We start from the raw sequence: 23927 nt of genomic DNA on the forward strand, positions 1-23927 counted from the left end.
AGTTTTTTTGTCCCATTAAAATTTTCAGGATTTCAAATATTTTTCCATTCCATGTTGGGACAAAAGCAAGACCTTGACATTTTTTCACAAAAAGGTGGAAAGAGAATGAATACCTGCCTGGTATTTAAGAGCACTCATCTGGGATGTGGGAGACCTAGGTTCAAGTCCCTGCTCTTAGTCGGGTAGAGTAGAGACTTGAACCTACATTTTCCACTGCCCGGCTGATTGTCCTAACCACCAGGCTATTACTTATTCTGAGGTGGGGCTCTCTCCCAATGAAAAAACATTGCATCAAAAGATTCCCATCCCAGCTCTATTTCTAGCTTCTATGCCAGGACAATCCAAAATTATTCCCTTAAATATCTTATTTTTCCTTTTTCTTTTGTCATTTGTCTTTTTGTTTTTATTCACTTGGTGACATACTAGCCTTCTTTAACTTTAGGATGAGAAAGTGCAGTTGTGTGCATGCACACATTTGAGCACCAGTAAAGTCCATACAAGGAATGTGCCAGAACAAAGTTCCCCCACTTTAAACAGCCCTAACAATCATCTTATAAAAATACTCAGTAAAATGTATTTTGTGTTTGCGTCCTAAGTTTGTATCCTAAAGCTGTCATCTGTAAACTGCCAAACGAGAGTCGCTGAACTTCCACTTATCAGTGTTCTCTTAAAGCCTGGATTGTAATATCTCAAGGCGAGTGGAGGGAGAAAGGGTTAGTCACCACACTAGAATTGAAATCTACTGAGAAAACTGGCTTTAATTGGCTTTGAGGTGGTAGTTAAATATTTTATGATAATTTGGTTTCAGTATCAAAATATTTAACCAGCTCCAGGTTACAGATTCGATTGACATGGCTAAAAGTCTATATTTGGGGTTTGTAACCAAACAGACAGGTTCTTCCTTAGATTCCTTTTTAGAATTTATAAGAATTTGTTATTTGTTATATTCATCTGATTACTTTACTAATTTGATGATTTAATTCCAGTGCAACACTGATGCTAACCTGTTGATTTGTTTTTTATTTGATAGTTGTAATACTTTATTTTTCATATAGTATTATTAACAATAGTTTAGCTTTGGTGATTTTTTATTTATTTTTGTTTAAAAATTTACAAAACTGATACTGGGTCACATTTCACTCAATAAGAATCATGGGTCCAGAACCTTTGAGGACCTGACTAGGTACCAGCTGGTCAACCTAATAGACCACGTGATGGCATTATCATTCGTAGTAGTATTGTTGTTCCTAGGAACTCTAGTAATGAACCAGGAGCCCACTGTGCTAGGTGCATACATGTATGGTTCCTGCCTCAAGGAGTTTACAATCTAAATATGCAAAAAGAAACAACGGACGGATACAGACAGAGGAGTACAAGTAAACAATGAGTCAGTAGTGATCAGCCTGATAAGCAGTGGTTTCTGCATACCAACAGCCTACCCTTTGTTTTATTTACTTAAATTAAAACTTCAGATAACCAAGCTATTTTGGATCTTTAAAGGTTTGGTTTGAGTTTTAGCTGAAGGTTTGAGTAAATTCTTATTCTGTCTAAGTGTACTCATCCATGCCTGAATTGAATGCATGATCTACTGCTTGCTTTCTTTTATGTTCCATCTCTTCACTCTTGGATGCAAGTAATCTGCGTTTGGAGACTTTGCTGTTTTAGCTTCTTTATTTACCTCTTTTGGTGTAACCACCTGTGTCAGAAGTTTGTCTTTTTCTTTGCTGCTGCTCCTTGGAATATGGAACATGGTTTCATATTTTTTCCTGTAGCCCCTGGTGAGAAAAACCTAAAGCAGAAATTGTTTTCCATGACTAGCTTTTGTTTTCTCTCTAATTATGTTCCATCAAGGCACCTTCAGTCAACTCCACTGAACCCTGACTCCGTGTAAATTTGCAAAATATTATTCATCGTCTTGCCATTTTCCATCAAGATTTTCTTAATCATTCTTTTCTTTGTCATATATGCTATACCTCCTTTTGGCATTGTGACAGGGGCTACCGGAGGGTGGTAGAAGGGCGCTACGTTAGCCCAAGAATGATCAAAGCCCTGTTCCCCTAGCAGCTGCCCAAGGCTCCCTCCAGGCTAATCAGGGTCAGCTGAGGCCAGAGCCAGCTGGGATCAATTAGGGTCAGCTGAGGCCAGAGCCAGCTGGTTCCCATTAAGCACTGCCAGGGAGCAGATATGAGGTCCCTGCCAGCCAGGCAGGGTGCTCTGGGAGTTTGGAGTTTGGAGAAGGAGAAGGAGAAGGAGCTTTGGAGAAGGAGAAGGAGAAGGAGTTTTGGAATTTGGAGAAGGAGCTTTGGGGAAGGAGAAGGAGAACCGTGAGTGGCAGAAGCCAGAAGAAAGCAGAGGGGCCACTTAGCCCCGACGGGGTCCCGGGTAGGGAAGCAGCCCAGAGAAAAGACTTACAGTTTCCTTAGAGCAGCAGCCACCCACTGCTGTCAGCCAGGGACTCTGGGCTGGTGTCCGAAGGAGAGGGCGGGCTCGGACACCCCCTACCCCCCAAACCCTAGACCCCAAGGTCCCAAGGACAATACTCGGCCTGCGAAGACCTGTAGGAAGGCCGGTCCGTAGAGAGACGGCCGCCATCTTGAGGCTGGTGGGAGCCCCGGGCGGCCATTTTGTGTCCTGCCCCAGTAAAGCGCTCGGCCCAGGGGAGCACGGAGGCCACCCCATCACAGCATCAACAGCACTGTTGATTTATGTATCCCATATGCACTTATATTTTCCTTCATCACACCCTGAACTTCCTTATTTTTCATTTCTAGGGTATTTATTTTTCAGTGGTATTCATAGTGGAACATTTTCTAATGCACTCTACTTAATACCCCCTAGAATTAATTATCCTACACCCATCTGAAGGCCAAATGTAACATAAGTCTATAAAATATGATAAAGATTCTTCAATCTCTTATGGAAATACCATATACAGTCAATAACTGTTCATTATTGAAAATAAAAATTATGCTTAAAACCTGTAATAAAGCTTGAAAATGATGGATATAATAAAACAGTGCAGGAAAAAGATAGAAATAACACGAGGTTAATCTATTTAGCATATCTGAAGTTTTCTATACCATCAGTTTTCAGGATTCAGCATTTTAATGACCACAGTTTACAGCAATGAACAATAATCTAACAATTTTTCCAAGGGACTCAGATAAATTTCAGTCTAAAATGTATGTTAACTTCTGATTTGTGATCAGATGCAATTCAGCTTTAGGTCAGAAAGGCTATGGCATAAGTGTGATATTTTCTGAAGTTTCAAGTATTCTGTGATGACAATGTGAGTGATGTTTTGGTTACCATGGCTGTCAACATTTTTATTAGATCCATTTTATATGAATAAATAATAAATCTGTATAAAACAATTACTTAAACGATTCTCTTTTAAATTCTCTTTTATAAAAAGAATGTAATTATTGCAGGAATAAAATACCATTTAATGAAATTGAAAGAAAATTATTTGAGTAATTATATTTAGAAGAGTAGAGTCTATTTTTCATTTTTTGTGTCATGTATATTTGTCGAGATGTCAGTAATTTACCTCAATACTTCCCATGCTCCCTCTGTCGTCTTCTCACTTGCTTAAATTTCCAGATATACTTCATTTAGCATTACACACATTTTTAAAAATGTTTACTTTTGCTTTAAATTAACCTCTCTCTCTTTGCATTTTGGGGATTCAGCAGACTGTATTTTCAAACCTAACTAGGCTGTGCTATTAGGTCTGCTTCACAGTGATCCTACTTTCACCTGTTTGATAATATATTATGATACTTGATAATGACAAGGTAGATCTTACATAGAGGAAGGATGGTTATGGTCCCTACATGCTAATGTAATTCAAAAAAATAATAAAAATTCATCTTATCTCAGATCCTGTAACCCACCTGTCTTTTTCCTAGATTCTTGTCTGGCATGTTGTTGAAATGTTTTGTTTTAGAGCTTTGTTCTTTTACTTACATTTTGGAAAGTTTTTCTGCTGTTTAGTTTATAGTTGTTATGTTCAGAAATACAAAGTGAAATATCTTTCAATCTTTCAGCTGCTAAATGTGACTTTGAAACAGACAGCTGTGGCTGGTTTGAGACTGATAGTGCAGATGCATTTGACTGGGTAAGAAGCTCCAGAAGTACTCTTCCCTCTGCTTTTCAGAAACAAGCCCCACCTCAGGATCATACCTATAATAAATCCCAAGGTAAGACATAAACAGGTTCTTGATGCAGATACACAAACACGGAACTGCCTGCTATTAAATCAGGTTTAGAGAGGGGCAGTAATCCCCACCACAACTTTTTATATTACACTGGCATCCTTCTAGCTCTGTATATGAAAAGTTATTTTCTATTTTTATTTTTTTTCTCATACAGGACATTTTATGTTCATTCTGAAAAACAGCAACAGTGTTTCACAGGTTGCTCGGATACGAAGCCCCAAGTTCAGCCAGGCTGGATCAGGTTGCACAGTGTCCTTCTGGTATGAATTAAGTTTTATTTTAAATTTATGGAACATCTGACATTGCTTCTTTTGGACTGAAATTGAGGTTAGAATTTCCAATAGTGCACGTCTACCTTGGCAATATTTATTGCCTCCTTTTATTCTTTGGTCACACAGGCTTTGTTCTAACTACTAAGGAACAATAAGCTGAAGCATTTGGAAAAACAGACCTCAGACACAGGACAGTTTTAGTTTTTGATCTTTTAGACATAATCCTTTCAAATATTTTTGCCCAGGGTAATATACGGAAGTCCCATGATGATTCCAATAATACATTTATACTAAGGATGGGTCTATCTCAAAATGTTAAGGGGAATCAGTTTGGAATAGCAAACCACACAAAAGGCAAGTGGCTCATCAAGACCCCTTGGAGATCCTAAAATGGGCTGTAAATCTCAGAAGGACAGGCTTTATCAAATGATTTAGTGAAGAACAAAAAAATGTTAAATTCAGGGTTCTTGGGAGAGTTAACCAAGATTTGTGTGTTACTTATTTTTAAATGAACCAGTTACCATTCCTGATGTCTGATTTGTGTCCATTTATTCTTTTGCATAGAGACAGTCTGATTTGGCTAATGTATATGGCAGAGGGGCATTGTTGGCACATGATGGCATATATCACATTCCTGATGGTGTGGCTGATGTGGTTAGGATCTATGATAGTGTCGCTTGAGTAGATATGCGGGCAGAGTTGGCAGTGGGATTTGTTGCAAGGATATGTTCCTGGGTTAGTGTTTCTGGTGTATGATGTGCAGTTGCTGGTGAGTATTTGCTTCAGGTTGGGGGGCTGTCTGTAAGCGAGGACTGGCCTGCCTCCCAGCGTTTGTGAGAGTGAAGGATCGTCTTCCAGGATAGGTTGTAGATCCTTGATGATGTGTTGGAGAGGTTTTAGCTGGGGGCTGTAGGTGATGGCCAGTGGTTTTCTGTTGGTTTCCTTGTTGGGTCTGTCCTGTAGTAGGTGACTTCTGGATACCAGTCTGGCTCTGTCAATCTGTTACTTCACTTCCCTAGGTGGGTATTGTAGTTTTAAGAATGCTTGATAGAGATCCTGTAAGTGTTTGTCTCTTTCTAAGGGATTGGAGCAAATGTGGTTGTATCTTAGGGCGTGGCTGTAGACAATGGATTGTGTGGCGTGTCTTGGGTGGAAGCTGGAGGCATGTAGGTACATATAGCGATCGGTGGGTTTTCAGTATAAGGAAGAAGTGCAAATTATCATTTATAATTACAGTAAAAGGAAGACATGCTCTTGAATTGGTTAGATGTTTTGCTTTCCTTTAAAGAAACTTTAAAATTATCCATTGAATTACATTCATTTAGTTAATATTTTGTGTTCATTGCTTACTATGAAGGAGAATTTCTCTATGCAGTTGTGGAGTCTAACTTAATTAAGCATGCTTCCTCCATCATAGTCTTAACTTCTTCAGAAATGTCCATGGTTCCTATATCAGCCACATCTGCCAAAGTAGTTAATTTAATATATCTGTGGTATGACAATGAGATCCCATAGAGAATGGTGTGAATTGCTGCTAAAGTCGATGTAGGCACTGTGAGCTGACTTCCTTCCAGGGGTAATTCCATTAAATTCAGTGGAATTATAACAGAACTGATATTGGCTCAGTATATTTAACATGATTCATCCTCATCATTTGCACCTTTGATTTTCTGCTGTCTTTTCAGGTATTACAATTATGGACAGTCAGTTGGAGCAGCAGAGATGCAATTATATGTAGATAAACAGAAAGACCCTACTGTCCTCTGGAGGATATACTATAATCAAGGAAATCAGTGGTTAAAGGCTTTCATTCAGCTTGGGCGCCTGCCATGGCCCTTTCAGTTATCACTGTATAAATTCGGCCTTGGATTTTACGATGGTGTCTCAGCAATTGATGATATAACATTCGAGAACTGTGCTCTTCCACCTCCAGCAGTAAGCTGTGAAGGTCCTGATCGATTCTGGTGCGGACACACAAAGGCATGCATCAACAGTTTATTGGTGTGTGATCTCGTGGATAATTGTGGGGATGGATCTGATGAGGACAATTGCAGTAAGTACTTTCAGTTCTGTTCCTTATCCGTTAACAAAATAATAATAGCGACAAATTTCAGCCCTGGAAGTTACACTGCTTACACTAGGGTCGAATAGATCTATTATTGAAATTCAGTCTTAAAATGATTGACTGGTGCCATATACACGTGATGAGCTCCAGAGGTTAGCTCTTATAGAACATGAGAACAAATACACACAGACTAATCTTCTTTATTGGAAATGTGGCCATATTTCTGTATTTTCTATAAAATTTAGAAAGGCACTGCTTGTTCAGAATATGATTCTCAGAGTGGTAATTCGATGTGTGCTAGGTTTTTTTGTTTAGTATGTTAACTTTCCTTAAATTGATGAAATATGGTGAAGATCTATATTTATATGAGATATTGACATACTGTGGAAAATATCCTCCAATTCGATATATTATGGAGGTAATAGTTCATAGTAGTGATAATGAGATTCCCTATCCCCCTCCAAGGAAGAACACATACAATGAAAAAAAAGCAGCTGGATATTCACATGCATGACATTCACCTTTCAGTGTTCCAGAGCCTGCTGCTATTGGCTGTCCCTCCATGCATGCACTCATAAATGTTAAGGCCAGAAGAACATTAACATATAGCAAAACTAAGAAATAACAAACATATTATCACATCTTGAAGTGACTAAATTATGCAGATCACAGTGAGTTGCAGTAGCAGAGGAGAACTCTTAGGATGGAGGGAGGTTTGTAATGATTTCACCTTTCCCATGGTTGAAGTTTTGGAAGGAGCCACTCTTAGTGCAAGTGACGTCTTGTGGAGAGTCTGCTTTAGCTTGTTCATTAACATGATCACTTCGTGATCCACAGACCTCCAGGTCAAGTCACAGCTGGGCCAGATAATTTACAAGAAAAGAAACACCAAATGAGGCTAATGCTTCCTTTGGTATGCGCTCACTCTGTTGCCTTCTTCATTCCTGAACTGCAACACTTCCTGCTTTCCTAAATTAAGTAATTTGTTTTTGTCAGGCTGCATTTAATCATGTACAGAGGTGAAAAGGTGCAGAGTTAATGGAAAACTTTTGTTAATTTTAAAATAAGAGATTAGCCCTGAACCTAAAGGAAAAAATATGTAACTCATCAGTAATGTTTTTGCTAACATATATCTTTATATAAAAAAATTAAAATTATTAAACAGATTTAATTTTGCCTATTTGATTACATAAATCCTGATTCTAATTTTAATTTACATGGGCTTTCTTGGTATATAAGACCCAGAAGGCCATGTAAAGACACCTGACTGACTGATCCTGGGAAAAAGTGAAATCTGGTACAGTCAAAGGGAAGAGGATTCATGGTGGCGGTGAGATAGGAAGACACAGTGCCACTATGGGATGGTGGGGCTAAGAGGTGGGAAACAATGTAAATTGGTGTGTGCACAACTGGAGGCCAGGTTGAGAAGCCTTCATAATGTGGCCTTAATCTATCTTGGCTATTAGAATTAATCACTTATTCCTTTAATAAAGTTTATTTACTGTTGGACAAGGTTGTGTGAGCTGTTCTCAACATGAGTACACACTCTATGCTGTGTTGAATATGATTCTGTATCCATACTGTAGATTCTGTATAAAGGTATCACCCTCTCTTTCACACTCAGGCTATGTCTACACTGACGGCGGCAAAGTCGCCACCACCAGATCGACTTATCTGGATCGACTGAGTGGTCAGTGAAGACCCACTCAGTCGATCCAGAAGTCGATGTACTAAAACCACCTTCTCAAGTGGTGCAGTGCAGTGAAGACTGCGCGCAGAAGAGAAGCACAGAAGTTGATGGGAGTTACGCAAGTTCTTTGCGTACTTTGCATAACTCCAGTCAACTGCTGTTGAATCACCGAGGTAAGTGTAGACCAAGCCTCACACACACTTTTCACTGCTTTTGCTTTTCTATTTATTCTCTCCCTCCCTCCCCCCCCCCCCCCCGTTCCCTAGGTAAGAAGTTGAATAAATATAATAAATAAGTAAAATTTACAATGGTAAACAGGCCCTGAATATATGCTACCAAGAGATTTCTGTCATTTGGGACTGGAATCTTGTAAGAAAAGCTCATAACATTTTGTCACCATTACAACCAAACTTGAACATTCATTCAGTTTGGCCATTAACCTTGAATTTGAGCCTAAAACTAATCTGAATCAGGATCCAAATATTGGCTTTTCAGCCTATCTCTAATTAATTTGAGTATTGAGGATAGTAAGAGTGTAAAACCTAACTTTAAGTCTGTTTCCTGCAAGAAAGAACATAACTATTAGGACACCTATTCCATTTTCCTTTCCTGTCCAAGATTGTGTCCTACAGCAGTGGTTCTCAGCCAGGGGTATGTGTGCCACTGGGGGTACACACAAGTCTTCCCGGGGTATGTCAACTCATCTAGATCAGAGCTTTTTCAACCTAGGGGTCACGAACCTTGGGGGGCCAGGAGTGTCACAGAATAAGCTTGGGAGGGGGGGGTTGCAAGTGCAGGACCAGCATTAGGGGGTGGAAAGCAGGGCAATTGGCTGGTCCACATCACGGTGGGCCCCGTGAAGCTAAGTTACATGCTTCAGCCCCAGGTGACGGGGCTCAGGCTTATGTGCTGGGCAGCAGGACATGAGCTTCAGACTCCTGAAAGGGGTACAGTAGTCTGGAAAGGTTGAGAACCACTTTCCTGCAGTATATTTTTCTAGTGCTTTGTCCAATCAAGTTTAAATTTAGGGCCAGAATTTGCCATGATACTTTAGCATAACTCCCACTGAGTTCATAACTTTCATTGATTATGTGTGTATTGCCATATATATGTTAGGAAAGCATCTAGTCCTTGGTTCTTGTTAAGACTGGTTTAAATGTAGTTAATTAAATTGAGGTTAACTTTCTGAGGAGAAAAAGCAAATTCTAATGGATTACTTCGAGGTAGCACATTGCTTTCATTTGACGATGCCTGCATTTGCATGTTTCAGAACCTGAGCTACAGTGTAACTTTGAAAATGGGCTGTGCAACTGGAAGCAGGACACGGATGATGACTTTGACTGGACCAGAAACCACGGCTCAACTTCCACACTTAACACAGGACCAATAAAGGATCATACTTTGGGCACAGTCAATGGGCATTATCTCTACATAGAATCCTCAGAACCGCAAGAGTTCCAAAATAGAGCAGTTTTGCTGAGTCCGATCTTTGATCCAACTTTCGCTAACGGCAATAAAAACTGCATTTTCCACTTTCATTATCATATGTTTGGAAAACACATTTATAAGCTGTCAATCTTCCGGAGAATTTTGAGGAACACAAAGGGTCATCTGCTGTGGCAGAGGTTTGGAAATCAAGGCAACAGATGGATAAAGCAAATACTCTACATTAATAGTTCTAAGCCTTTTCAGGTATGATTCTTTTAGTCTCTGAATTACTTACTAGGGCACTGAAAAATGCTGAGAGAATGAGAGATTACCCTAATCTAAAATAAAGCCAAAAGTAAGACTCTTTGCTCAATTTACTTTGAAACACATTTGTCATTTGATTAAATATGTTTCCAAACATTTTGTTCTGCTACAGCCACATTTCCCCATTCCAAAATGACTGGTTATTATCTTTGAACATGAACACATTGTTTTTAGAACAGCTGTTACTTGGTTCTTTCATCATTGAAAACAATGGAACTGTGCTTCTGCCCACTGCAAAACCAATTGGCACAAAGTTTGATAAAATGGGAATGTGGAATAGATTGTCCTTTTTATTTTTTCTGAAAAACATTTTCCTGTGCTAAACAGGAACCTTTCGCTACATGATATTACACTGAATATCCCATCAAAATATTTGAGTGTATAGCCTAATGCTCATAGGTTGAAAAGTAGATATCAGTTAATGGACAGCAAATTTACTATAAGGCACAGATGGAAATCCAGTGGCCTCTTTTTAAAAAAAACACTTTGTGTTATAGAACATTTAAGTTTTACTTTGTTTGTCTTGTGGTTCCTATCAGGGTTGGTATACCTGCAAACGTATACAGGTATACATATATTCATTTGAATGAATGCTGCCAATTCATCACAAAATGCATTGAAAAGAAAATATAGTAGAAGCTGAAACATATGAACACTTTGGGAATGGAGGTTGGTTGTAATTCTGAAAGTTTGTAACTCTGAACAAAATGCAGAATCAGTAGCACAGCCATGGGCAAATTTTGGGCAGCATCAGTGCGCCCATGGTACAGACTGTGGTCCTTTAAAACTGAGATGCTCTTCCAGAGTGCAGCATGCTGGCTGCAGCTCGGGCTTTGGCTTTAGCAGCTCACACTCCAAGCTGCAGCCTTCTTGCAGGATCAGCAGTTTGGACTGCAGCAGCTCCTTTCCTGGTCCCAGACTGAGCTTGCAAATTTGTCCTCCTCCTCCTGGCCGAACAGGATGGGGGTGAAAACAGCGCCTGTGGCTTATACTGCTTCTCCTTTGCCAGCTCGTGCTGCCTTGGGCTGGCAGCGGGGACTCGCAGAAGTACCTTCGTACCTCAGCGTCTTCACCCCATGTGTGGCGAGTGAGGGTGCGGACACGCAGCCCAAAGGTGCATACCTTTGAGATGTAATACAAGCACAATGCAGTATTTGCTTTTCTTTTTTTTTTTTTTTGGTCTCTGCTGCTGCCTGATTGCTTACTTCTGGTTCCACATGGAGATCAGTCTGTAACACTGGTGTTTGTATCTTTGAGGTTCTATTGTATTAGCAAAAAATGAACTCCTTTATTTAACTGATCTAAGGCAATATTAGAGGCAGATGGTGCCATGTTGTGTTTCCATAAGGATTATATTTAAGAACAAAGGGCCACATTCTCATTGACACTAAAACCTTGTTACATCATTTTGGCTATGTAGAGAGACCTTAGAGTAGGCCTAAAGGTTTACACCCAATTAAGGCTCCTTTGCACTGCCAGAGTGGGGCAAAGGAGCCTTAGAGTGAATGAGAACAAGATACTCTAGGGCAGAGAATTTGTTGAAAGCAGGAGTAACTACAGTAGGGTGTTCTACACAGACCTGTATCTAGTTCTTAAAACCTGGAACTAAAACTCATTCTCATACCTTTATTTTCTAGATTACTTTAACCTACTACATGATATATTGATAGTTAAATATTGATGCCAGTGGTACATACTGTACTGTTTGTTGTGTGACATCCAGATTGTTCTTATTGTGACCAAGCATACAGGAAGGAATGTGAGAGGCATTTTTCTCATTGATTCTACTCTTATTTACACCTGTTTCACAGTGGCATAAATTTATTGTTTTGAATAGAGTTACTCATAATTTATAGCTGTGTATGTGAGAAGAGAACCAGGCCCTAAATATTGAAACACTTGACTTTGTGAATTGAAATGTGCACTGCATTTAAATTGGAGTTTGGATGTGTTTTTAGTCCCTCTTTATGTAAGTTCCATGTGCATACTTTTTGGTTTCGGTGCATAGAAAGGCAGTATGTTGGATGCTTAATAAAACTCCAAAATCAATAGTCATACCCAAGTCCTTGATTAGAATTAAGAAGATGTGTTTGAGTCAGTGAAGCCACTTCATGTGACAGCACCATAGAGCTCTCTTTCCTTCCCATCTTGTACAGAGTGTTAGGAGCTGAGTGTAATCTTGTTATGGCTTGAGTTAAAATCTCATTCAAGCTTATAAGTAAATTAATCCATTTAAGATAATTGAAAGAGACTGTTAAGGGGTCACATCCAAAACAAAACCTAATAGAGTCTGTCCAGAAACTAGCACCAGGTGGGCTGATGGTTTGACTGGATATTGAAACCAGGTGGATGTGAGTATCAGAGAAAATGGACAGAAACTGAGAACAGACAAGAACAGAGAGAGGGAGAGAGGCAAGAGAACCATGCAGGAGCCTGTAAGCACAATGTGAACCAGGAAAAAGTTAGAGCTTTTGGGTCTGGTACTGGGTAAAGAGACTTGAGGGCTATACGCTGAGAAACTGCTCCTTTTGTTCTTGGTTCTGTCTTCAGAGAGACGGGACTTTGTACATTTCTTGAAATAAAAAAGATTGCATCAAGAAGATACCAGACTCCATCAATTTCGACTTTGAACTGGAACATGCCCAGGGCCCTGAATTTTGACTAGCCCTCAGATCAAAAGGAGTAACAGGGAAAGCTACAGGGCCAGGTTTGGGGTAAAAATGGGGAGTAATGGCCAGAGAAAATGAGAGTGTGATCTTGAATGGCTTGGATATTGCTTAAGGTTGGAAACTGTTACTGATGTTCAGTGTTTCTCAATCATTTCATTGGCCATGTGTTGTAGAGTGAGCTTCTCAACTACCTTGATTATTATGCTTTGGGTAGAGTCTACAACGTCTGTTATATCAAGAGCTATGGCTCATTCCTATGTCCCCTAATACTGTTGACTGAATTTTGCTGCTGGGTTGCCTACTCTTCTTCAAAACTTGAAGATGTTGAGAATGAGATTGTTTTGGCTGGAATTAGAAAAGCACTAGTGGTAATGCGTGTTCCAAGTTGCATAGGAAACAGCTTGTTGTTCAGCATGCTGACTTTTTCAATCAAAACAAAATGTCAATTAGAGATGAAATGTGCTGTTTCAAAATGTACTCTGGGTGGTGGGGATGGTGCTGCATCCATGTGATTGGCTCCTCCTATTAAGTGGAGTGGAAGTGTGTGTGTGTGGGGGGGGGGGGGGAAGGGGGATTGATACTGTTTGCTACTGTTTGCTCATTGTGAACTTCCTGTTTCAGCTCCATCCTTAAGCTAGTTTCTGGATCTCTGTTGATGCTGGGGGCTTGGCTGGTCAGTAGTTTTGAGTTCTGGGAGGGATTTTTCCCATATGGCAAAATTGGCAAACTGCTGTGTGGATTTTTTCACTCTATACCTGGCATCCAGGAGGTCTGTTTGTGTCATTGAAGTTACAATTGTCACAACTTTGCAGATTCATGTAGTGGTTTGATTAGAAAGGGTCCAACTGAGGCTCTGTAACTCAGCAGTCGACTTGGGCATTGGTTGTGGAAATGGCTTTGCATATTGGGTTTGCCTCTATAGATCATGCAACTTGTGGCTCCCTTGTCTTATCTCTCCTATCTCTGGTGTGGAAGAAGTGGATGGGTTGAGACTCTGGCTTCCACCTGGGGCCTGGAGGCAGACCTGAGAATGTAGAGGGGCATGGCCTTCACAGTCAAATCTCAGGTTTCTAGTACACGAGGGCCAATTGTGCCCCTTGAGATCAGCACTGGAACAACCCTGCTGAGTAGTTTGGGGCTGTCACTCCAGTTTGGTAACAATTTAAAATAAAGTTGCAGCCTCTGCATTAAGCAATACTAAGATAATTGTGTTTCATTGTTTCCATGTGCACATCAATTAATGTTTCAGAACAAATCAATATTTTGAAAGGAAATATTTAAATTAGCTTGGAAATGTGCATTTGGAAAATTGAAATATTTTATAGAAATCAACATTTTCTGGTAGAAAATATTGATTTTGATTAAAACACTTGTTTGAAATTTGTGACCAGCTGATTGTGTAAATAAGGAACACTCCCCCCCCCCCCCTTTTTTTCTTCTTTCCTCATAGATGGTTGTCACTTGTGTACCTAGATATTCACCACATTCTAGGAAAGAAATACAACTTGTGAATTATAAACAATAAAGGGCCATATGTTAGTAATATTTTTAAGTATGGAAAGTAGGGCAAATAAAACAAAAAAAGAGATAGTGGCTATAAGTGAGATCTCAATCAAGCCAATAGACTGGATGCTTTTAAAAACACGTAGTAATTTACTGAAAGGATCAGGAATCATGAAGCAATTTGAAAAACCATATCCCCATTGTTGGGGTTGGTGGTCTACAGAGATTAAACTTAAAGGTCCTTTGGTTGACTTCTCTGTTATGAGCCCAGTGCAAAAAGCACTCAAAAGCTTACCACACTCATATCACAACCCCACGGTGCCCTGTCCTCACACCATTAAATGTCTCTGAAACTCTTCGTTCCAGTTGCAATCAAAAATGACTATAATTTATTTTGTCACTGGTTCATCAGATATTGCACATCACAGGGATAAATGTGCTCTTGATGAGTTGACAAGAAGGGAATGAGTGAAGAGCAAGATGGTTTTAGAGGTAACTCATTTAAATGAAAGGTGTGCAACGCTGTAAGTCAAAAACTAACCTTAACTCTCAAATACTAAATGACAATTAATAATACCTGTCCAAAACACAGAACATATCAAATTCAGTTTTAGTTGTAGAATAGTGTGACACTGGAGTTCTCTTTAATTTCAGAATTGTTATGACACAGTGGTTTGTAATAGATCTGGGGGTGTGTAGTAAAGGAAAGTTATACCATTTAATCTCTTCTTATGATCTTATCTTATAATATAAGCAATGACTGAGCAATCAATTATTTTTGCAATTTCTAGATGTGGTTTGGATTTGAATACAGAGAATCTATTTTGCTAGAGATGTCTATTTTTCTTTTCATTGTGTTGATAGGGGTTCAATGATGATTTACTGAGATAAGTGTTTCTGGACTCTTCCAGTATGAATGTGGAGGTATGGAATGGTCACCTGTAATTATTTTTCAGTTGTTACTTTAACAAACTCTTTGATCATATAGAACTCACGCTATGGGGATTCTCAGTGTGCAATATTGAAAATACAGCAAGAGTTAAACTAAAGTTCAGTTCTCAAAACTGACATTTAGAACTTTATTCCTTGTCAAAAAAATTACTTTTCTGGTCAAAAACATTCTTACCAATATGGGTAAATATAACTATTAAGTATATTTATCTTCTTAATCTTTTTGAGTGGTCCAATTTCATATTTTCCATGTAAGTGGTATTTGAAATCATAGTAAAATATTGAACTGTCCAGGATGACTCACTTATATTGATGATGCACAGTGTTTACTTTTATCATCAGTGGGAAATCAATGCTCGACACACTTTCACCTCAGAAGATAGAACAGGTTTTTATTGTAATTATTTGTTAGATAAATGTCATTGTTTTGCTCTGTTCCTTCATACTGCTCCAAATTTGGCAAAAATAAGTGATGATGTTACATTTAAATTAATAAAGTGATATATAACAATATTCTTCGTTAGCTCAGGCTCCTTCCTTTCAGTCATGGAAGTTACAGAATGGATATAAATCAGATGCCTACAGTATCCATTATAATGCTATCTCTGGACATTCTGGCATATTTTAAAATTAATGAGGTTATTTATAACATAACAACAATTTTGCCCTGATCTATTTCACATTTAATTCATATGCAAGTTTTGTAAACTGAGATAATTACACCCCTATGATATCACAAGGCAAAAGGAATCATTTAATGTCTCTAATCCCCTATGATTATTTCACAAAAATCACCCAGGCTTTCTCTAATGGCTATTATCATTGACACTTCTTTCAAACATGCAAATTCAATATTGAAATAGATTACCAGCTACTGCTACTCAGAATCTGCATTATTTAGGTATAAATTTCATAGATTAATTTTTTTAATGTTGAACATGGAGACATAATTCATCTTACATATATATGTCATTTGTCTATTGAAGTATTAAAGACAAAACCCAAAAGTAAGAGAAACCAAAAGTAACCCTCGAGCCAAAAAATAAAAATGGAATATACTACAGAATATAGATCTGTATTCAAAATCACAATAATGTTTTTAAAAATGGAGTGTAAAATACATTTAGTACTTTATTAATTTAAAAATGACTAGAGAAGACATATAACTAAATATTTAATAATTATGTTTTTATTAACAATTACATATTATTAGATCATAAAGTAGTGGAATATTGATTGAATATTATGATGATACATTGTCTAAGCTTTATAGACATGAACGAAAGCCAGGTCTCTGCTCTAAATATTGATTATTATTACTTTGTTGGGGTGTGGTGATGCCTAACACTGTGCAGAGTACAAATATAAAGACCAAGAGGTTTTGTAATTTTTGAGCCTGATCCTTCAAACACTTCTTACTGTGTATACTGCAATTGGCTTAAATGGGACTGCTCATGCTGCTGAGCACTGTAACAGGGTACACTCACTGCTATGGTGCCTCCTTGTGGCCACATCTGGGGATTAGCGCTCTCTTGCTCTGGTGCCTCCTCCTTTAGTTGCTCGCTCCATGGTCTCTCCCTCTCTCTCTCTCTCTCTCTCTCTCTCTCTCTCTGGACTCGGGTTGCTCTCTCTCTTTCTCTTTGTGACTCAGCCTTTCAGCCAGGTCCATATATAGTTTTCCCCTTTTGGGGTAGCCAAGTCCCACTGGATAATCTGCAAGTGTGCCATTTTAGGCAGTCTTCTATAATTTCCAGCCAGTGCCACTTTCCCAGTGGATGGTAGGGGAACCCGGGCCCACCCGCCACTCCAGGTTCCATCCCAGGAACCCTATCAGCAGCAGCCAAGCTCTACACAGTCTCAACTCTCACTGCTCTTTCCCTGGGCTTCTTCTTAAACCACGTTCCACAGCCTTTCTTTCCCACAACACCTCTGGGTAAACCCTTTCCATCAGGGAAAGAATCCTAGGGATTTGTTCCTCCCCACCCCCAGGTTTCCTCCTACCTACCGTTCTGTGCCCATAGAGTGACTACACACTATTTCCCTGCTGCCCCCTTCTGTCTTTCACTTTCTTGGCTTTATACAAGCTGTCAGGCTGTCTGGAGTAGCTCAGAAGCATGAGAACCAACTTCAGGGCAGATTGTTAAGAAGCAGGGCACAAACCCCAAACAGGTAGCAAGGTCTATACTTAGATTTCACTAACCAAATATCAAATGTGAATTCCTCAAGCACTAAAAAAGTTCCAGAGAGGTAGCCGTGTTAGTCTGTATACAGCAAAAACAACGAGAGTCCTGTAACATTTTAAAGACTAACAAATTTAATTTCTGCAGGCAGAAATTAAATTTGTTAGTCTTTAAAGTGCTATAGGACTCTCGTTGTTTTTTCAAGCACTAGAACAGCCTTAACGTGGAGTCACAGAGAGTCTCCTTTGGTACTCTGGTCTATCTTGCCATCCAGTTAAGCTTGCCTTTGTGATAGATGGTCCCTTACAGCAAAAATCACAACAATATTCAGGTTATTCCCAGTCCTAAAAGACCAGTCACTTACCCCAGGTAAATTACACCTTAGATCCTGCACCAAAGACAATACTTGTAGCCAATCCTATAATATACAAACTAAAGATTTATTAATTAAGAAAAAGAAATAAGATAAATATTTACAAGGTTGAAGCAGGTAAATATACACACATGAGTTACAATCTTAGGCAACAGAAGCTGCTGTAATATGCAAGCTCTATAGGTATGTCTACACAGCAAAGAAAAACCCTCCACTGTCCCGCAAGATCCTAGAGCCCAGGCTCCAGAACAAAGCCAGAAATCTACACAGTAATGAAACAATCCCATGAGCCAAAGTCTGCTGGCATGAACCAGTAAAGGGTTTTTCTTTGCTGTGTAGACATACTGTATATGTCTTCTAGGGCTAACCCAGAGTAAGCAGCTGGAGATCCTTTGTTTATGCTTAGAAATCTTGCCCTTCCAAAGTCCAAGCAGTACAGAGACCCAGTTTCTGTTTGTCAGGGATTTTTATTCTCTTCCCTCAAGGTTCAAGCTGATGGGACCAGTCCTCATTCATATCTCCTGTTCATGGGTGTGCGGGGGAGCAATCAACAAAGTGTTTTGTCCTCTGATGTTCCACAAGGATTTCTCTGGTGTCTATGGGCCTTTTTTTTGTTGGGCAGGAGATAACATCTCCTGTGGCAAACCAGTATTTCACACTTAGTAATGCTTCTCTCCTGACCGTTGTGATGCAAATGCTTTTACAGTTACAGAGCAAACACTTAAATATGGTCTTATACCATGGGATACAAATATTATAAGTGAGATTAATACAGCAACTTACAAGCATTTCATAAAGTCTAAACACATTTTCATAACTCTAAGACTTATTTTAACAATACTAACACACAGGTGAGCCAGACTGGTTTCCAGCTATGCATTTGTCAGTGTTCAGTTGAGGCATAAGGGTCTTGGCATGAGCTGGCACCTGGTCTGCCAGCGTGTCACAAGCTTGGACTATTTCTGCCTAGCTAGGCTTCATCTTCAATTAACACTTATCTGTCAAGCTTGACTCTCCCCGAGGTGGCCCATTTTAACCCGAACAGGCCTTGTGTGGGACAGCCCATCATAAGCACTATTCACTAAACAACCAAGGATAATGCTTGGAACATGACCAAGCGTGACAAGATAGAGTGTTGAATTACACCATGCATCTTGTTAGATTACCAGTTCATTATTTTTACTTTTTATATTTTAATGTATCGTGTAGTGTTTGCATGATCTGACATGTACAACCAGTACACTGAATCATACCTTGTAACATATTGATGGATAAATGATATTTAGTCATTGGCGTACATTGGGATGGATCAGATCCCCACTGTCTCTGGGTGAAAAAATTGTGCATGATGCCTTCCTAAGTGGCCTGGTAGATAGAGGGACTATGCACATGGTGCATCCTGCTCCCCACAATATGTCTGACTTGCTAAGTGGGCTAGTGCAAAGAGGAGAGAGAGTGTCATGGCTGCACTTTCTCTCTACAACTTTGGAGCAATGCATTCCCTTGGCATGAATAGCCTTCCCACGTGCAGGGACTTCAGTGGAGTAGTGTCCATAAGAGGGGAAGGCTGTTTGCAAAGTCTGCTTACCCATGTATCCTGGCAAAAGCCAGTCACAGTACAGCCCCATGTGTGATGCAGCATAACAGTCATGGTTACTGTAGATGGAACTATTTAAAATATTTTTGAAACAGTGAAATAGATTTTATAGGAAGGTAACAAAATTATAATAATTCTAGCTTTATTGAATTTTGTTGATAGGCAATACAAATTAGATTGACAGCCTCTCAGGACCTCATCAAGAGTTATTGATCCATTAAGTAAATATTGACCTTAAAGTTAGCAGGTGAACTTCAAGTGAAAAATTCCCTTGAGGGACTGTCTATTTGGTAATGACTTAAAACAGAAGCTAATATAAATATTGTTCCATACTCTGCTCTGGGTTGGTTTTGAGGCATTTGCATTCTAAAAATTGCAGAAGATAGAGTTGAAAATGCTGTGGCCAAATTAAAATTAATATAGTATGCCAACTCCATTGATTTACTTACAACAAACACAGCATTCCAATACCTGCAGCCACAGGCCTAGAGCCAAAGTTACCGCTAAGGAGATGTTCAGTGAAGCTCAGGAGGGGCTATGAAAGTGGCCTTTGGTATTTCCCTGATCCTGGGTTAGCCAGCTAGCAACAGCAGCCAAGGATGAAATGGCAGCTACAGATTGGTGAGGTGTAGGGAAGTCCTGGCAATGCCCTGTATGCAGGAGCAGGAGTACATAGGGTGATAGGGTAGCAGACACTGTGTTGACCCTACATCATTGGGGAATAATCTTCCTGCATGTGAATGCTCTGGTTTCAATGCCAGAATCCACCAGTTTGTAGTCATGCAACAACCAGAAGTGGGCTATAGTGTTGTGATAATGATTCAGCAGCTGTGGTTCAGTCCATATTTAATTTAGATTTGAGCACATTGAAAAACATTTTCTAATACAATCTTTGCAGGGTTTAGTTAGTATAATAACAGAACAGCTTATTGCTTAGGGATGAAGGTATGTTTGAGCTTCTATTTATAGGGATATAAGGTGCATGAGTTTCATTAGTTGTATTTCATTTGTGATCAGTTATATATAACTTTTTAAAATCCTTTGGAATCTTTTTACAAGATAATAGTTTGAAGTAATAGGTTGTCCAGTTTTGAAGTATCCCAGGCAGCTGCTTCATATTGTTATAGCCTAGTTAGACCCAATTTAGAAGGGTTCATGGTTTCCCTAGTGCATCAGCATCCCACTAATGTGCTAAGCAGCCACACTTACTGTAGTGTGAAATTCCAGTGGAATACAAGGAAGGGGAGGGTGTGTCCTTAGGGTCGTATGGCTTCGGTAACACTGTTTTGGAGATAGGCTTTCCACACCAAATAGTCAACGAAGAAAATGCACTGCCATCAATGCCATTTGTATCCTTTGTGCCGCACTGGAATGTACTGGCATTTTTTTAAATGTCAATGTTTATCTGGAACTTCATTGAGGATATAGTATTGTGTACAGATAACTTCATTGGGCAGAAGGGAGTATTTTCATCTATATATGTTACCTTGTAAGCAGTGTGCACAATGGTTATTCTCTTTATTTATTGAGTGGTGAAGTTTGGGCATCAAATGTAGAGATAATCTGTGAAACAGTGGTTTATTACAAGGATGGTTTATTTAAGACTTCAAACTTCACTTACCATAAAAATACCCTTTTTAAAAAAAACAAAAAACTGACCTTTGTATCCAGAAACATTTCATTTCCTTCACTGCTTGCTGAGGGCTGAGACACAGGTAAGATTCCAGCTCTGTAGCTTGGTAACTCACAAGGATACTAGGTAATTCTGCAAATGTAGGTGCATATATTAGTATGCTGCGCTATCCCTTTGCTTTGTCTATTTGCTCCATTCCTGTGAGTAGGCAAGGTATACAAACAAAATCTTAGAATAATACAAAAATTACAATCACACAATTTTATCTCATTTCATTTTGTATAGTATGATATGAATTTTCAGTCTTGGCATCTGCAAGACTGAAATAATCTATATATTGTATCCAAGGCATCCTTCTCCCTGTGGGCTTTATGTCCTAGACTCCTGAAGAATTCCAACATGTATCCTTCTCTTTAAATCCCACAACCCAAGAGGGGGTAACCACCAAGTTCTGGATAAGGAGAAGACTCAGAATTGACTTCAGAATCAGGCAACACCATTCCTAGATCAGCTGGTAGGAAACATTATTGAGAAGCTTGAAAACTATTTGGCTATTTTTAGCACTAGAAACAATCTAATGAAAAATTAAATTGATTGTAAAGTCAACTTCCTTCATTTTGAAACATTGGATTAAAATGAATTGCTTTTGCATTTTATCATGCTTATTGAGGTCTTATCTAATTTGTCATCCTGTTGTTTATTTAAAAAATAAGTTCTACCTTTATTATGCAAATTTTCAGTTACTTAGCCAATTAACTCAGTTTTAAATGATTTACTGTCAGCCACTCCTTTTTTTAAGTAGTTTGACCCATAGAATTAGTTGTAGATTCATGTTCTGATATTTTAGTTATTAGCCTGATTTTGGGACCAGCAGGTGTGACTTAGAAAATGGAGCTTTAGTAGCTTCTGTTCTTGTTGTTATGTTGCTTAGAGGCACTACTGTGTTAAGCATTGTACACACATAGTGAAAATATGGCACCTGCCCCAAAGAGCTTACTATTTACATATATGAGAGACACTAGGTGCCTACAACAAGCATGTGGGGGTGGAGGGAGAGGGGGAGTACTAAGTAACAGTGAGCTGATTACAATTACTTTAATTAACCACCTCTCCCTTATCCCCAACATGATCTCTTTGTATTTCTTGAGTGAGGTAGAATAAGTGTTGGGTTTTCATTCCTACTGCTGGGTTTTGGTCAACTGATCTATCACAATATGCTGGTGAAAATTTTTGGCTTGACAGCCCTGGAGCCTGAAGCCCTCTTTCTCCACAAAATAGATATAGCAGAGGCATAAGCAATGCCAGTTTCTTCACACTGCTGGGTCAAAGTACCTCAAACCTGAACTATCAGGTGTGCTTCTTTGTGGCTAAGAGACTCCTTCATTTCCTGACCTCTCTGAAGGTCAGTTATACTAATTGGCTCTGGTTTTGTTATGATAACATATGCCCACTAAGTGCTGCAGTGAGATCATCATTTGATTTTGCAAAGTCTAGTGAACAGTCATCAGACAGCAACACCTAATTTCATATTTGTCATAAATTAGGTAAACAGAAATAATAACTATTTATGGTTGTGATATGCCATCCATCAAAGGACTGCAAACCACAATGTTATTTCCAGTATAAAGTGCAATTGGGTTCCTCTATCTAAGCTGAGACATATTTTTGTATATATATGTCTCAATTGTCTATGCAAAACCTCAATCTGCACATGTATGCAGTCCAATTAGAAAAAACAAAACAAACAACAACAACAAAACCCTGATGTGCTGCTGTATTTAACGCACAGGTCTCATAAGAATTTCTTCTCTTAGCTTGTGATAAGCAGAGAGGAGGTGGGGGACTTCAGAATCTATATCCATTTAAAATAAAATGGTTTCTCAGAATCATAAAGAAAGGAAGCACTTAACTGAATATGGCAAATAAATGTATAGTTAAGTGGATTTGTTGGGAATGTTGATCCTTCTGTTTGTGAAAGCTATACTGAATGTTTTGATAATGAGTGTTCAACTTGTGTATTTGAAATAAGCATGGGTGGATGGAAATCTTTTAGTAAACACATTTGGTGTAAGGATGTGTATTTTAAAGGCAAAAAACTAGTACTGTTCTGAAGTATTGTTCTAAACTCCAGCAATGTCATCTCTGGCAAAGACGAGTCAGCAGTTTTTTGAAAGGTGGGTGAAGGGCAACCACTAACAGAGACAGGGAAAATAATTTGCTCAATATGGACACTAATTGAGGCAAGAGTCCTGAAGAAATGTTGCTAAGATTGTAAGCACTTTAGGACATGGACCATCTTTTTGCTCTCTGTTTGTATAATGCCTAGCACAATGTGGTTCCTAGGTGCTACAATAATACAAATATAAAATGTGATCATGCAGTAAAAGACATAATTAAAAACATGCATGCATGCATGGGAGCAGAGTTCAGATTGCTTTTGCAACCTTAACATTGCCATTTCCTGGCTTTAAGTTCTTAACTTTGCAGCCTTACTTGTCTTAATGTTGTTTGTGTAGCATGGGCTAAACAATATCATACAAAACTTTTTGTTTTCTGTAGCACCTGACATTCAGGGATTCCCAAAGTCCACCCCACTGATTAAAAAAATATGCTTCACCCAGACCTGTAAACGTAGGCAAGTGCATGGGGTGTGCCGGGTGTGGGCAGGGGTGTTATATAGCAAAATACAGGGAGGCGCCACCGAAATGCGTGGATCAGCGCGATTTTTTGGTGGCGGACAGTAGAGAAGCAAAATTGTCAAGTTGCTGTGGCAATTGAAGGATCAGGGTGATTTTTCTGCAGAGAGAAAGACACAATGGGAAATTGAAATGGGAAACTGACAAGCTGCCGCAGAAATTGAAGGAGCTGACAGATTTTGCTGTGGTGGCTGAAATTGACACCCTTGAAAATATGAAAATTCCCTGGGTGCACACCCTAATGAAATGTTCTGCACACGACTATGCCTGTAAAGTAGTTAAGTATTACCCACATTTCACAGATGCAGAAACTCAGGCACCGAAAA

General features: G+C 39.1%; 1 protein-coding gene across 2 annotated transcripts in view; it reads left to right on the forward strand.

Annotated features, from left to right (window-relative positions):
• The window catches only part of LOC137162471 (MAM and LDL-receptor class A domain-containing protein 1-like), a 320533-nt gene that overhangs the window by 19258 nt on the left and 277348 nt on the right, over nucleotides 1-23927 (forward strand). Inside the window, exons 4-7 of one of the 2 annotated variants that reach the window (XM_067562330.1) lie at nucleotides 4050-4202; nucleotides 4375-4480; nucleotides 6178-6545; nucleotides 9518-9939. In XM_067562330.1, the coding sequence (XP_067418431.1) occupies nucleotides 4050-4202; nucleotides 4375-4480; nucleotides 6178-6545; nucleotides 9518-9939 (1049 nt within the window). Of the gene's footprint in view, nucleotides 1-4049; nucleotides 4203-4374; nucleotides 4481-6177; nucleotides 6546-8290; nucleotides 8421-9517; nucleotides 9940-23927 lie in introns of those variants that run through there. The other variant, XM_067562331.1, reaches the window with a different exon arrangement.

The sequence above is a fragment of the Emydura macquarii genome, unplaced genomic scaffold (assembly GCF_026122565.2).
Source record: "Emydura macquarii macquarii isolate MOO-44397 ecotype Brisbane River unplaced genomic scaffold, CSIRO-AGI_Emac_v2 contig_2422, whole genome shotgun sequence".
NCBI lineage: Eukaryota > Metazoa > Chordata > Testudines > Chelidae > Emydura > Emydura macquarii.